This window comes from Thalassophryne amazonica, chromosome 9 (assembly GCF_902500255.1).
Source record: "Thalassophryne amazonica chromosome 9, fThaAma1.1, whole genome shotgun sequence".
Taxonomy (NCBI): Eukaryota; Metazoa; Chordata; class Actinopteri; order Batrachoidiformes; family Batrachoididae; genus Thalassophryne; species Thalassophryne amazonica.
In genome coordinates, this window is record NC_047111.1 from 47,553,820 (window position 1) to 47,570,280 (window position 16,461).

Here is a 16,461-nt window from a genome sequence, read left to right on the forward strand (position 1 = left end):
CCCTCTGACATTCTGATAGACCCGACATAAAAAAGTACTTCCAGAAAAATGTGTTTATGAGATTATCTCAGATAACCTTTCAAATACATGTGTATAATTTCAGTCACGCAACTAGAGCTAGGCTAATGTTATCTTTTGGGCTCAATGAAATTGTCAAAGACATTTTTGCTGATGTGTGGTGCTGATAACTTCACTAATTGTACATAGAATGTGAATATACATTACATATAGCAGTAATGTGTTGTTAAAATTAATTTAAAGATGCTTGGTCAACATTAGTAACATTGTCTTAGCAGTCCCAACATGGCCGCTGTAGCAGTGATGGTAACTTGAGTAACTTGGGTTGCTCAATTTCCTCACGAGTTTCCGAGCAAAAATTCTGGCCCGAGATAGCGTTCAACATATTTTTCCCAAGCTAGAGGTTGTAATCTTTGAATTTCTGAGGGTTATGAGCACAGCTCATCCACAAATGGCTGTAATTCCTACATTTTTGCTATTTTTATTAAGTCCCTTGAATTCAAGCTAAAAATCTACACTGCAACCAGAAAAATAACAAAAATGATGTCACTGTCCACATACTTATGGAACCGGTGTACTTTGGAGACACATTTGAAGAGTTCACTGAGCAGACTGTGCCACTAGAGGGAGCTATAGCACTGCCTGCAGACGTTCCCCGTATTTGCGGGTTAAATTGTGTTGAAGGAAAATCAGTAGAATTGTTTTCTTCAGCCAAAAATGATCTATTATTATCTGCATCCAGCGATATCACAGTAATCAAACAATCTATCTGGCTCTACCCTTTCTGCACTTTAAAATTTAGCATTACTAAGGAATATTATTATATTGGCGAAGTGGGGTGTAAAATAACAGCAATTTAAAGTTACAAAGTACAGTCCTGTCCTCTTCGCTCGGAAAAGTTCCTCGGAGATTACTGACAGCTGTTGTCAGAAGACCCGCCCACCGCCCTTAAACCCGGATGTGAAGTCCTTTCGTCCAATCGGTGAGATTGGTGATAACTGCATGTTCTTGAAAAAAAAAACTACATTTCCCAGAGAGCAGTGGGCGGGCAATTTGCTACCAAGGCGGGGCTTTCCCTCCCACGCAGGCAGGCAGGAGCAACAAGTTCCGCAGACAGTTTCTGCATCAGCGGCAGGTGGGAGCTGCACTTTGTCCTTTGGTATTATGAGAACTTGTAGCCTCATGTGCTGCAATTTTGCGGACTGACGTGGACGGAGAACAGTAACGCTGACTTAATTTTTTTTATTTATATATTTTAAGAGCGTAACCTAATCAAGTGTTTTGATGACTTTTGCGCGTCCTGCGACTTTTGTGGCATTGTGAGGATGGCATTCGCTAAATTTAGCAAAATCCTTCGCCTGTCACACCTTGATATAAAGAAGAGGTTGAAGCAGTATGAACATGTTCGCCGGGACGTTAACCCCAATGATTTATGGGAGATTGTTGGCGAGCTGGGTGACGGCGCGTTTGGAAAGGTCTACAAGGTAAGTTTGGGAAAAAGAAAAAAATAAAAATATTATTTTTCCATGACTTCAACTCTCTAAAAAAAAAAAAAAAAAATCCCTGAATCTTTTAAAAATGCAATACTAATTAAATCTAGAGATTTGTGAATTAATTTCTAATTTGTGTATTTTTTTAATACTCAGTTTGTGGCTCATCGTGTGTTAATTAACCTTATTGCAGACTGAGTCTAACCTGTCTGTCAACATCCTTTCTTTGCTGAGATTATGACTAATGTAGTTATGTTGTTGGTCAAGTCTCGACTTAAACTGTCTTCAAGTGAAGTTTTCACGTATCCCATAATCCCTTGCGCACCAGAGAGTCGCTGCAGTCAGAACAACATAAAGAATCCGCATGACAATTGTAAATGAATATTATACTACAAAAGTGTCATTTTTATGTTTTTCATCACGTTAATAAGAGACTGTATGCATGATATCCTGAAAACTTACTAAAACAATTATAACAAATAATCGGTGTCTGCTACGTTTAATCTGTGTGGAATTTAATAAGCAGAATCCGAATTTCATATATATATATATATATATATATATATATATATATATATGGAACAAAGAGGACAAACACTGTTGTAAAGAACAATAATCAAGACGTTAAAGAGCAAACTTCACTTTCCCCCAGAATGACATGAACAGGAAGCGAGTGTAGCTCACAGTAGCTCCCATTGAAAATAACAGAGAGATAGCCTGTGATTCTCGCATGTTTACATAAAATAAATGCAGTAACAACGTCTAAAAACCCAGAGAATATATTCACGAGAGTTTTAGGCACAATATAAAAATAGTTTTATGTTGCGATGTTAAAGTGCAGCGTGATCAGAGTCTCAATGCAGTTCTCAATGTTACTGAGATCTCGCAGCGCGGCGACCTCTCCGAGGTTTTGCGGGATTTGAAACCTGAAAATCCTTAATAGATGAATTCAGGGTCCCGTGGTCCTCTGTGTGCAAGGAGTGGTTCCAGTGTTCTGACCAACCATCCTATTTTGTCAAAACATCCAGTAGTTATAAATCCAGTCATTTACCCTGTGTCTGCTGTTCCGAATTCTTATTTTATTTTGTTAATCTTTATTTAACCAGGTTAGTCCTTTTTGCAGGGGAGACCTGGACAATTATAAAGTTTTGTCGTATCTTCCTCAGTGACTTTGAACAACTGGAAAAGGCTGTAGTCAGTGCTTTGCTCACAGGCTCCATCTCCACCTCAGTAGGTTAAACCTTCTCCTTGTAAGAGTGTAAAATTATAAGTTATTTTAGCCCTCTGGAGTCGCCTGACTGAATTCGGTCATTTAGGGTTGCAGCTGTCGATTATTTTAGTAATCGAGTATTATATTGATTATTCTGGTGACTAATCGAGTAATCAGATAAAAAGTACTTTTACGTTTTTAAACAACATCAGTATTCCAGGGCTCTCCCTAAGCAATGGCACAATGTCACTGCACCAGTGTTGACATTTTGTTGAAATGATGATGGGATGTGGTTTCTGTTTTGTTTTTTTCCCCAACTCATAAAATTTAACTATTTTTTTAAGCTTGGTGGACTGGGTCCCTATGTTAATTTTTTATCCCTCTTTCTCTGCAATTCACCACATGCATTTCAGCTGGAGGTTGAACATTTTGGAGGTTGTGTTGGGAAAGTGTAGGTACACGGACCCACAACAGGGGGCGCAAATGAACGGACAATGGAGGAAGTCAAATAGCACTTTTACTGTTGTGAAATAAGCACAACAAACACAACCGATTACAACAATAGACAATAAAGTCGAATCACAAAGGTGTCATGTGGGCAGGCTCGAAGATAGGAGACGTCTGTCCCAAGCAGAACCGGAACCACACGATTTCCTCTGCCACCGAACCCCGGGAATACTGGAGCCGCCAAGTCCCGAACTCCCAGGTGGCCACTGCCTCCGCTTGTCGGATCTGGTACTGCTGGCGAGGAACAGAAACAGTCAGATGTGGGTGCGCCTGCACCCAGCAACACGTATGGTGGAAAAACCACCTCCACCTCTCGTCAAGAAAACACTGTTAGTGCAGGAATGTGAGTACTTATCCAAAAGGGGTCCAATACAGTCTCCTGCTGTTCTACTCACTCTCTGCGTGAAGGCAAAAAAGTATTTATGGTCAAAAGACAATATGATTGGCTGGATACGTTACCTCCTCGGTAGAGCGATATCTCGGCAAAGAAGTGGAGATGACGTCTTGCAGATATACTGCTGCGGATCAGGTGATTGGTAACAGCTGTCGTAGGTGACAGCTGTCACCCCGGCTGCTCCTGTGAGGTGGCAGCGCCCTCTGGTGCCTGGAGCCTGCACTCCAGGCAGGGTGCCCTCTGGTGGTGGTGGGCCAGCAGTACCTCCTCTTCAGCGGCCCACACAACAGGTTGAACAAAAACATTTTGCTCCACTGGCTGTTCTCCACCTGTGCAGATGAAGTGAAAAGACACGCACTTTAAATGAGTCATGTTTAATGATTTAAAAAAAAAAGAAGCTTTAATTCAGATTTGGTAAGAGTTTTTATCAACAGGCAGCTTTTGTGGAAACGCTGCAATCCACAGCCATTTTTCAAAAGCTGTGTTATTCGCCAAGTATCCACAGAAAACAAAGAATTTGACTTTGGTTTGAGCTACACTCTGTATAATGTATAAACGTATATAAATGTATAAATATACACTAAACACTGAATAAATCACAGTAATAAAAAGTGTAAATGAAATATGCAATAAGAAGGAAAAAAGAATGCACTGTCCGCAGACTGAAGATTTCAGACTGCCTGGGCTTATGGTTTGGCAAAGCTCTAAAACTCTTAATATGAAAAAAATAAATAACCCAGCAAAACAGAGAGAACTTAAAAATCATGATGGTACAGCAATATTGTGCCACTGCTTAGGGAGAGCCCTGCCACTACTGATATTGTTTAAAAACACAAAGGTACTTTTTATCCGATTAATCGATAGAATATTCAATTCAACAAATATTCAATAGCTGCAGCCCTACTTCCATTATAACTTTTACACTTAGGTTTATATCGTGATATATACCGTTACAGTGAAGGGATTCAGTTTATATCGTGATATGAATTTTAAGTCATATCGCCCAGCCCTACCATGAACGTGACCTTCTTGCTGTGAGGCAACAGTGCTAACCACTAAGCCACTGTGCTGCGAATGATGCATAACTCTAATGTAGTTTTAATCTGAACAGAACTTTATTAGCGACACTAAATGCACGGGGTCCACAAAGCTAACACCATGCTTACACACGTATGCTAAAACAGAGAATATCAATCAATAAACAAGCCATGAACAATAAGTAAATTCAACTATTTGAAATCAAGTATTAAGGCCCCATTTAAAAACAAAACAACAAAACACTAGTTTATCATCCTTGACGTCAGAGAAAAAAATGATGCAGGAGGGCGGATTTATTTTTTCTTTCTTAGAAACAAGTACATACAACATCATTTCAAACCTGAAAAACGACACATACAGCATCTGGATATCAAGTGAGGAACGGAAAATATTCGCTATATTTAAAATAAATCTTGTTTCCATCTTGAATACAGTCAGTGTACTGCACACTATAGCGTGATAAACATGCATACTGTATGTGAGTGAGACAGAGCAACTGACTGTGTGGTCGTCGATGACAACAAGCCAAAAATTCCGGCTCAGCTCGATAAACTGGCCGTCTTCGGCCAGAGCATACTCGCCACCTAGTGGATGTGCGGTTCTTGCAACAGCTGTACCGCATTCAAGGAAATTTGCCAAAATAAAAAATAATTAATATTAATATATATTTGTATTTAAACAATATATACTCACCGCTGAAAACTGACATTTTTGTGTTGTATGTGTACGCACAAGTCTCAGTGAAGGTGCGTAGCAGCAAGTGTTGGCATATGAGGATCATTAATTAGAAGACTGAGCCTCCTGCCCACCAATGCCTCTATGAGGACAGTGAAAGCATTTTTCATTGGGGTGTTGATTCCTCCAAACTTCCATAGCGGTCCTGGCTCAGAGGAAATACTGAATGAGGACATGCTAAGTTGTCAGTTACCCGTGTGTAGCCTGGGACAGACCCTCTGTGTTTTGAACTGGACTACACTGATGTCTTTGACACACTCAGGCGTCAGTGGAAGAAGTGATGCTTTACTAGAGCTCTGCATTGAACAGAAAATGCAGTCTTTTTAGGGGGCTCCGCCTGATTTAAACATTTTGTTTGTACTGGATAGTCATCGTCGTACACTGAGCAACTAAACAGGCATCACAGTCATAGATGGGTTTTGGAAGCGAAGCCCGTTTGAAGCCACAAGTAAATTAAGTAAATTTTATTTCTATAGCAGCTTTCACAGATAAGATGTCGCAAAGAAAATAAATACAGAGAAGGTACATTTAATGATTTTTAAGAAGAGGAAAACAATAAAACCCTTGTCTAACTAAAAGCCTGTTTTAAAAAGAAAAGCCTAGCATCTAGACAGCAAAGGGAAAGAGGCAGATCGTTTCACAGCCTAGGTGCTACTGCTTCAAAAGGGTGATCACCTCGCACCTTAAAATTAGATTTTGGGATCACAAGTAACATCTGGTTTGCTGATCTCCAACTGTGGGTCAGAGTGTGCAGCTTTAAGAGGTCAGAGATGTAGGGAGGAGCTTGGCTATGCAAGGCTTTAAAAGTTGGGGTCAAGATTTTAAAATGTATTCGAGTGAAGGGAGGCTAAAACAGGCATGATATGGACCTGTTTTTGTGTGTCATTTAAAAGCCTTGCAGCAGAGTTCTGGACAGCCTGAATTCGGTCACTATTGCACTAGTCCAGACGTGAGGATATAAAAGCATCACTAATCATCTCCAATTCAACCTTGGACACAAGGGGTTTCAGTTTAGAATATTGCAGGGATGGAAGATTTTGTTGTTGACTGTTTAGAATGACACTACAAGGATATTGCTGAGTCAAAATAACACCTAGGTTCTGAATATAGGGCTAGGTTCTGAATACAGTGGTCCCTCGTTTATCGTGGGAATTATGTTCTAAGACTAACCATTAGGCGAAATCCGCGAAGTAGACAGCGTTATTTTTTACAATTATTGACATTTTAAGGCTGTAAAACCCCTCACTACACACTTTATACACTTTTCTCAAACAGGCATTAACATTTTCTCACTTTTCTCTCGTGTGTAAACACTCAAAGTTCAAACCTTAGTAGAAAAATAAGACCAACCTGTTTTTAGGCCCAAACATTTGTTTGAGAAATAAAAATAGAACGTTTTCCTATAAATAATTATGATGGCTTTTAGAACTAACAAATTTAATTTTAACGATCAACCTATGAGGTTGGACACGTAAGAAATTATTAATAGTGACTGACCAGTATTTCACAGTTCCTCTGACCGTGTCTCTTCGTCCTGGCGCCACTCCACTGTCACGTCTTTTTCCACTGAGTCACACCTCGGTGCAGGTGTCTTTTTCCGAGTGAAGAACACAGTTATGGGTAGTTGTTGGCACTCTTTTTTTTTTTCTTTTTTTTTCTCCTGGCCGAGAAGATTCTTATAAACAGACACGCAGAACACAATGCACGTACTTTCCCTTCGCGGTGCTGCGACCGGCCTGCTTGCTGAGGACGCAGAACACAATGCGCTGTAAAAAAAAAAAAAAAGCATGCAAAATTGGACTACAAAAATCCACGAGGCTGCGAAAGGTGAACCGCGTTATAGCGAGGGACCACTGTATAGGGGTGTAACGTGCTGCCATAGGCTGAAAATGAGTGATGAATATCAAATCATAGTACAGACATCGCTTTTAATCTGATGACAGTATCATCTAAATCAGCTGTAGGGTATTGGAATTATGCAGTTGTTCTACTTGGGACCAAAAGTAATTGGACACTTTGGTTCATTGTCATCACTTACAAATTAGCAGATAAGATATAAAACTGGCACCCACTAGGGCTGCAACAAATGATTATTTGGATCATCGATGAATCTGATGGGGTTTCGACACGATTAATTGGATTAGCTGGGAATTTTTTAAAAAATGTGCCAGGGAAACAATTTTTCTTTCCTTCCATCACTTTATTTAACAACAGAACATTATTTGAAAACTTAAAATATTGGAAAGTCAACAAATTGTCAAATGTCCCTTTGCTGTTGAAATATAAAATAATAAAGAATAAAACAGTTTATAATAAACAAAAATAATTTCAAATGGCATTGCTTTATCAAAGTGCTGAGTTGCCATAAAACATTTAAACATATAAATGTTAGAAAATATATGGTGAAAAAAGAGGTATTTTTGCTGCTGCAAATGAGCAATTAGCATAACCAGTTAACCATAAAACCTAAATCAAAAACTATTATATGTGCAACATTCTCTGTATAACTTGTAAACTATGTGGTCATTTCACAATGACACATGTGACTCATGTCTCTTTCTCTAAAATTGTATTGTAGCATTATTAGTTATTGTTGCTATTATTATTAATATATAAATAAAATAATTAAATATTTATAATTTGTAATACATTTGACTCTTTTATGACAACAAACGCTGAGACATTAATTATTATACAGAAAACAAATGCACAAACATGCTGAAATGGCAGCAGCTTAATGCTAACTTTAACATTGAAAACGCCATAGACATGCTAACGCATTAACATCGGCGTTAGCATAAAATACATCTATCAACTGTTTCAGAAGACCATAACGGGTTAGTTTAACATAAAAAGGTAAATATTTCTCAGACATATGCTCTTTAGGGTTTTAGTGGGGACAAATTAAGATAAAGCAAAATAAAACAAATGAAACCAACGAAGCAGCAGCTCGAAGCACTCCTTCATTGGTTCAAGATTCAAAGCAAAGCTCAGTTGATTATATGGAAGAAATGAAACATTTGCGGTAAAGCAAAGTTATTTAGCAACTAATCGATGACTAAATTAGTTGACAACTATTTTAATAATCGATTTTAATCGATTAACTCCATTAGTTGTTTCAGCTCTAGCATCCACTATAACTTGAATTTTAATGTAAATGATCATTAAGAAGTGTAAAAATCCATTGTGGGTGTGTTTTTTTTTTTTTTTTTTTTTTTTTTTTTGCAGTGTTGTGATAGCAAAATTAAACTTCCATTTGTCCAAACATATGGTGTGTAAGGATTTAATCATGTTGCGTTACACCAGAATATATTTGCATTTCCTGCTCTGTCATTCAGGTTTGCCTACTGCAGGTAACATGAACTACAAGAGAGGAAATGTGCACATGTGAAGACAAAAATAACTGCAACCAGTATTTGTGCCTGACTAAACATGCATTGCATTTGAGTGAATTTCAGGCATTATGTAGTTATTTTGCTTAGAAAATGCATGGCAGAATAAGTCATGTTGCTGTAGAATGTGAATTATTCAGGGCTGTGAAAACTCAGTGGATCCAAGGAATTTCACAGATTTCATCATGGGGGGGGTGTCAGTGTTGTGATCCTCACTGAGTTTTTAAAGTGCCTATCGCAAAGCGTTTCCTTTTTTTTACGACATTGTGCGCGTTTTATAAGTCCGCAGACACTGATCTGTGTGTTAGACACAAATCTACGTCCTCGGATCCGCGGAACTTCGCAGAGAAAAAATACCACTCAAAGTGTAACTGTTACAACAGTTATCGTAAAGCGGGACTGGTTGGTTGCTGCGGTGACGCTGTGCGGTTCCTGTAAGACGCTGAAGCTAAATGTAGCATGTGGACATCGCAAACTTTTAGAGCACTCATGTTTTTAAAAGAATTTTGCAGCATGTCTGTGTCACAGAGCAACATCAGACAGAGGGAAGACGGTTTGAAAACGTTTGACAAGGACAAGAATCCGTGGAATTGTCGCTGGCTTCATGAACACACCTGAAAGATAAAAGAAATGGGAAAAGCGAACTGTGCTGTCAGGAAACATGGTAAGAATTTTTCTCTCCCTGGAAAATAAACATTGTGCTGTTCAAACAGGATTTTAGACAATATTATGTGACTTTTTAAATTATTAATCTAGACTTTCTTTCATTGGAAAAATACATTGTGGCTTTGAATGGCTTTACATGAATTTACACAAGAATGTAAATGAGTTTTTATTAATGTAGACTTTTTCATGGGAAAAAGACACTGGTTTGAGTGGATTTACAAGAATTTACACAATATGTGACTTTACTATAAGGTGTTGATATTTTGCCATGATTTGCAAAATATTCTCTAAGCTTTAGCTGTGGTTTTTGAAATGCTTTAACAGCCTTTTCAGTCTTCATGAATTTCATGTAGTTTAATTGTTCTGAATTAATGCATAATTTGGTTTACAATTAAAAGGAAAATCATTCCAGGTCCTACTTCCACGTCGTATTCTGTTATTTCAACATTATCATTGACAGTTTAAATGAAAGCTTGAATCTAGAATCATTTAAATATGCACTTCTTTTGAGATTTTTTTTTTTCTTTCAGGAGATGCTGAAAATGTATCATTAGATACAAAATTATTTTGTTCACAGTTCACATGAACTAGTGTTTAACTGCAAAGTTTACTTAATAGTGTGAAATACAGTTTTGAGATCTGTGCAGTAACTGTTCTCAAAATTACATTATATCTGTGTTTTTTTTTTTGTTTTTTTTATCAATTTAGGGACCCATTCAGAAACACTTACATTCTAATTTTTACCCTTAAGTTTATATAGCAATATATACATGAAGGGATTCAATTTATACAGCAATATGAATTTTAGGTCATATCGCCCAGGCCTGACTATGTAGACGAAAGAATTTGAAGTTATAAATGCAGGACTGCTTTATTTTGTTTATTTCTTATTACTTTATTTTATTCAGTAGTACTGGTCATGTTGCACTTTAATATTTTAAAATATTATTCAAGCATTGGACACATTAGGTAAAAGTTGATTTAGTTCTTTTGTACCCCCCCCCCCCCCCCCCCCCCAAGAAAGCCACACACAGGCACACTTTTTTTCTGTTCAAAAAAAATAAAAAAAACAAAACAAAAATCCAATCCATGACTAAAAACCCTGATCTGATATGAACTGTACGTTCTGTGATCTGTTACACGCTTAACACCTGGTCACACCGTATTATAAGCCACGTATATATGCTATTACCTCAGACACTACACTGTAAATACTTGTGCACTTTTCTGTCCTTATTGTCAAAATGTCTTGTCCTGTCATCACAGAGGGAAGGTGAGAAACAAAATTTCGATTCCTTGTATGTCTAGTACATGTGAAGAAAGGCAATAAAGCCAACTTTGACTAATGTTCTTCTGAAGGAATTGCAGGAAACGGATGTTTAAAAAAGGCTACAAGGGCTTTCTAGAGTGGAACCTGCTCTGTTGCACAAAGCCTGTCCTGTCCTTGTACCTGCCAGGTACTCAGATAATGAGTCTCTAACATCCTCGTACTCTCCACTAACATGCCTCTATCCTCGTTTGTCCTGGTAGTACCTCATACACAAATTGTCCCGTGCTGTTTTTGCTAAATTTTGAACTTCTTGAAATTAGTGCAACGCTCAGAGATGAGCCTCGTTAGCCGAATAATTGCCCTCTAAGAGGCAATATTCTCCCACGTTTCTTGAATAACTCCACTCGTACAAAAAACAACAACACGCTATGTAGCTCATTATTCGATGTAACCAAGGCTTTATCCTCGTAGGTTATGAAGATACACAAATTGTCATTTCTTTACATTTCCATGTAAATAAGCGTGTCTTGCACCTTTCTTGTCGACGGAGTTTCCACATTCCCAAACTGAATCCTCGTCCCCGTTGTTTTTGCCTTTCACGTATTCAAATATGAAGCCTCTGCTCGGGTTCGGTCTGTTCCCTGAGTGGGCTGGAGGACGGCTGATCCGCACCTGCGGCTGTCAGATGGAGGGGAGGGAGGCAGATCTGGGAGCAGATGATAGCTGAGAGGAAATCGTGGGACTGCAACAGGGGACTACGTCTGTTAGAGCTCTGAAACATCAGCCTAATCAGCTCGTCTGTGGGAGGAAATGCTCCCAAGTGGGCGAACACATTTTTTCCATTGTAATGCAGCAGACACTGAGATGAGTCTCGGCGTGTGTGTGTGAAAGGAACAGTTTTTAAAGAGGCTTCATTCCATTACTGGATGGGTCAAACAGAAGCAGATGTTTTGAATTCAGCTTCTTTAATTGTTCTGTCTGACAAAATATAAGTACCTTGAACATATCATAGACAGAGATGCTTGGGTGTTCTTCATTTTCAGTCTGTGCATGTAGCTGTCACCTTGGGCTGACATGACCAAAAAAGACATTTTTTTTCTTCCTGATCTAAAACTTTCTCTGCTTCTTCTTTTTTTTTCGTGAATTTGAGACAGTCATAATCAAACCTGATTAAAGTGGTTTTTGTGTATGCGTGTTTTTTTTTTTTCATCAGTATCCACTAAATTAGACACTGTATAGTAGAGTGTTAGTGATAGGGATGGGTTTTTTTTTGTTGTTGTTTTTTTGGTGGTGAGTAGGCAAATACAGATATTAATGAAGTTACAAATTCCCGATACAGATGTATCTGCCGAAATGTAAAGAAAAATTGTGATGATTCTAAACATTTGTTTATCAAACCCTTATGACAAAGCCCTGAAGCCCTGTTCAGTTTTATTCAACCTTCATGTGTTTTGCCAGAAAAATGAACTTCTCTATAAGGAGTTTTTAAGAGAATTAAATAATCCCTTTTGTACAGATTATTGTATTTTCTATCTCTGTTTATTTAATGTTTAATATATCTTTTTAAATAAAGTTTTGAAAACAAAAACATTGTGGGAGAGGCAAAAAAGTGAGTAAAACCACCTTAAAAATATTTAGAACCACAAATAAACTTGATTCTTGGTTTGTTTGTTTATTTTCCCATTAAAATTGACCATCACTTATTAAAATCAAATAACTTCTCAAGACCAGGGCTTCTCAAAGTCTGGGGACTATTTAATCACAGCGCAGCAAATGAGGTCAGTAGGCTGAGCGAGTCCGAGTGAGGAGGATGTAGCTATCCCTCCGCTCAGTGCTTTACAGGCTGCTGCAGGCAGCGGAGGAGGGGGGAGACCCGCTGCTGCTCGGTGACAACAGAGACTTACACTTTCAGTCACCAAACATCAGAAAAGTCTGCAGTAATGCCAGGAAAAGTAGCTAGATTTGTCGCTCATCGCTTTTGAGAAAATAAGTCGTCAAGAGGGTTTGGAAAGTTGCCAGATTTAGCGAGAAAGTCGCCAAGTTGGCAACACTGAATGTAAACACATGCAACACGAACTCACCCGTGCACAGCCCTGAACCGAACGTCCTGTACCAAAATGGTACAGTACAAATGCATGTATCGTTACACCCTTAGCTGATTCCAGTGGTGTACTTTAATTTTTATTTTTTAATGAAAAACGCTGTAAACGTGGCAACTATTCTTAACCCAGCTGAAGACTGGTACCTCTGTTAGTGTTACTTTGTTAGCACATAAATGAAAATTGAATGATTATAGATAAGATTAATATGCTCCTATGCAAGGATGACATGGAAATGTACCTCTGCTAGTATGTCCAAAGCTGCACAAGTAGCAAACAAAATGAAGAATTTTAACATCAGTTTATTAGGTATCAATTAAAGTAGATCGAATGGAGCAGGATGAGCTCAACTACTTTGTGGAGAGACGGTGATTTATATCTGAGATGAGAAAAGTCAAGTAGGTGGTGTAGCAATAATGATGTATGAAAAAGCAAAGAAAGCATTGAAGGAAGAGCCACTGGTAAACAAGAAAATAACAAAAGCAAGTTTTTGTTTGAAGTATAAAAAGATAACAGGGATACAAGTGTATGGACCCACAAACATTGCAGAAGACAAAGCAAAGTATTAATTGACTCAGAGACAGTGCAGAAAACATAATGGGAAATATGAATCACAAAGTAGGCAGTGATAAGAAAAGTACTTGGTTGTGAGACAAGGACTAAACGTGATGAAATGCTATGTGGCTTTTGCAGTTGAAGTGGACTGATAGTTACTAGCTTCATATGTAGAGATACATAAGGGCAATATGAGGTCATCAGTACTGAACACGAGAGCACCAAAGGGTAATGGTGCATTTCCATTACAATGGTTCCACACAGTCTTTTGCAAATGGCCATTTTATGCTTTGAAGACTGTTCTGAATGCATTGTGTAGACTTTTTCCATTCCTCATGGACATTGGTGATAAATGATTAAAAAATTAGGTCAGTTATTTATATGTATTTGTTGTATCAATCATCAGAGTGGCTGTTTTTATCACGCAATCGTCTACTCTTATTAGAAATCAAATATAAATATAGAACTATTTATAGCTTATGTTGTGCATGTAGCTTTTAACATTTCACACAAAACTCACAGTAGCACAGACGGAAATGGGACTCTACACGGACACAAAATTCCTCAGTTTCTTGGAAAATAATTTCAGCTTTCCACATGATCATATTTTTAGGGATTTCCCCTTGATGTAGTGGTTTTGGCTCAGTGGAGAAGTAGGACGCTCACAATGCATTTGTTTTACCCCTAGCAAGTTGTTTTGTTTAGAACCAGCTGAGCAGTTCACAAGGGGTTGTGACGTCATCAGGTTGGTACTCCAGAGCAACGAGAGGACCTCATGTGCACAGCAGTTATTGTTTAGTTAGAGTATAGTTTAGATTGAGACTTTCTAGAAACCGATCGACTAAAGATGAAAACAACAGAGGGAGATATGATTTGGTTAGTTTTTTTTTTTTTAACCTCTTATTTAACAGGTTAGTCCCATTGAGATCAAGATCTCTTTTGCAAGCAGGTGAAATGGGTGATTAAGCTGAAAAGTGATGAGATCAAGAAAAAAATGTAATTTGAAAGTGGAAAATGATATTCTAAAGTATTGGAGGAAAGCAATGTAGACTATTTTCTAGAAAAATAAAAAAAAAAACCTTTAGTGTACAGAGAGACTTCAAAGCAGTTATTGGGCAAGGCAAAACAGCTAATTAAGGTTTGATTAAGTAACCAAATGTGGAAAAAGGTAGAGGGGAAAAGAAAATGACAAAAATTCAATAAAATCTGAAAGACTGAGCATAAACATAGGAAGAAGTAAAGAGAAGTGCATGTGAGGACAGAAGGAGGTGGTTCAGTGAGGAGAATGGCAGGAGTGAGGAGCTTTACACATCACAAAGATATCCAAGAAGATGAAAAGATGGAGAAGATGATCAATTAAAGAGATTGATAGAATGTCAGTGATATACTAAATTGATAAGATCCATTGCATGCACTGATGGCGAAGAAGTTCAAAAGCCAGCAGAGAATGTCAGTCAATTAAGGAATAACCATGTTGTGCCTGATTTATGGACGTTAATGCTGGATTTTACGGTCGCAAATTGAGTTTTACCGGCAACACATTAGCGGAGACAGGAAAAACTCAATTTGCGACTGTAAAATCCAGCATTAACGTCCACAAATCATCAAACACAAGGGGGTTATTCCCATTCTAATCCAGTTCCAGTGTTTGCACGGTTTACTTTTCTGTAAGTACAACCCCAATTCCAATGAAGCTAGGATGTTTTGTAAAATGTCAAACAGAATACAATGATGTGCAAATCCTCTTCAACCTATATTCAATTGAATACACCACAAAGACGAGATATTTAATGTTCAAAGTGATAAACTTTATTGTTTTTGTGCAAATAATTGCTCATTTTGAAATGGATGCCTGCAACACATTTCAAAAAAGCTGGGACAGTGGTATGTTTACCACTGTGTTACATCACCTTTCCTTCTAACAACACTCAATAAGCGTTTGGGAACTGAGGACACTAATTGTTGAAGTTTTGTAGGTGGAATTCTTTCCCATTCTTGCTTGATATATAACTTCAGTTATTCAACAGTCCGGGGTCTCCGTTGCTGTATTTTGCGCTTCATAATGCACCACACATTTTCAGTGGGTGACAGGTCTGGACTGCAGGCAGGCCAGTCTAGTACCCGCACTCTTTTACTACGAAGCCACACTGTTGTAACACATGCAGAATGTGGCTTGGCATTGTCTTGCTGAAATAAGCAGGGACATCCCTGAAAAAGATGTTGCTTGGATGACAGCATGTGTTGCTCCAAAACCTGGAAGTACCTTTCAGCGTTGATGGTGCCATCACAGATGTGTCAGTTGCCCATGCCATGGGCACTGACACACCCCCATATCGTCACAGATGAACTTTTGAACTTTGCGCTGGTAACAATCTGGATGGTCTTTTTCCTCTTTCCTCTTTGTCTGGAGGGCACAACATCCATGATTTCCAAAAATAATTTGAAATGTGGACTCATTAGACCACATTACACTTTTCCGCTTTGTCTGTCCATTTCAAATGAGCTTGGGCCCAGAGAGGGCGACGGTGTTTCTGTATGTTGTTGATGTATGGCTTTCGCTTTGCATGGTAAAGTTTTAACTTCTACTTGTAGATGTAGCGACGAACTGTGTTAACTGACAATGGTTTTCTGAAGTGTTCCTGAGCCCACACGGTAAGATCCTTTACACAATGATGCCAGTTTTTAATGCAGTGCCGCCTGAGTGATCGAAGGTCACTGGCATTCAGTGTTGGTTTTTCAGCCTTGCCGCTTACGTGTAGAAAGTTCTCCAGATTCTCTGAATCTTCTGATTATATTATGGACTGTAGATGATGGAATCCCTAAATTCCTTGCAATTGAACATTGAAAAATATTGTTCTTAAACTGCTGGGCTATTTTTTTATTTATTTTTTTTTTCATGCAGTTGTTCAATGTGGTGATCCTTGCTCCATCTTTGCTTGTGAACAGCTGAGACTTTTGGGGATGCTGCTTTTTAGGGATGTCCAGATAATCACGTGATTGGAAATCAGGCCCGATCACGTGGTTTTAGACTTGATTGAAATCGGACGTTGCATCCCGACCAGGAATCCAATATAGATTTTATCCTCA

General features: G+C 38.3%; 1 protein-coding gene across 1 annotated transcript in view; it reads left to right on the forward strand.

Annotated features, from left to right (window-relative positions):
* Window positions 1-1,141: 1,141 nt before the first annotated feature.
* The window catches only part of stk10 (serine/threonine kinase 10), a 162,024-nt gene continuing 146,704 nt past the window's right edge, over window positions 1,142-16,461 (forward strand). Inside the window, 1 exon segment of the mRNA XM_034178004.1 lies at window positions 1,142-1,502. Coding sequence (XP_034033895.1) covers window positions 1,344-1,502 — 159 coding nt within the window. The 5' untranslated portion in view covers window positions 1,142-1,343.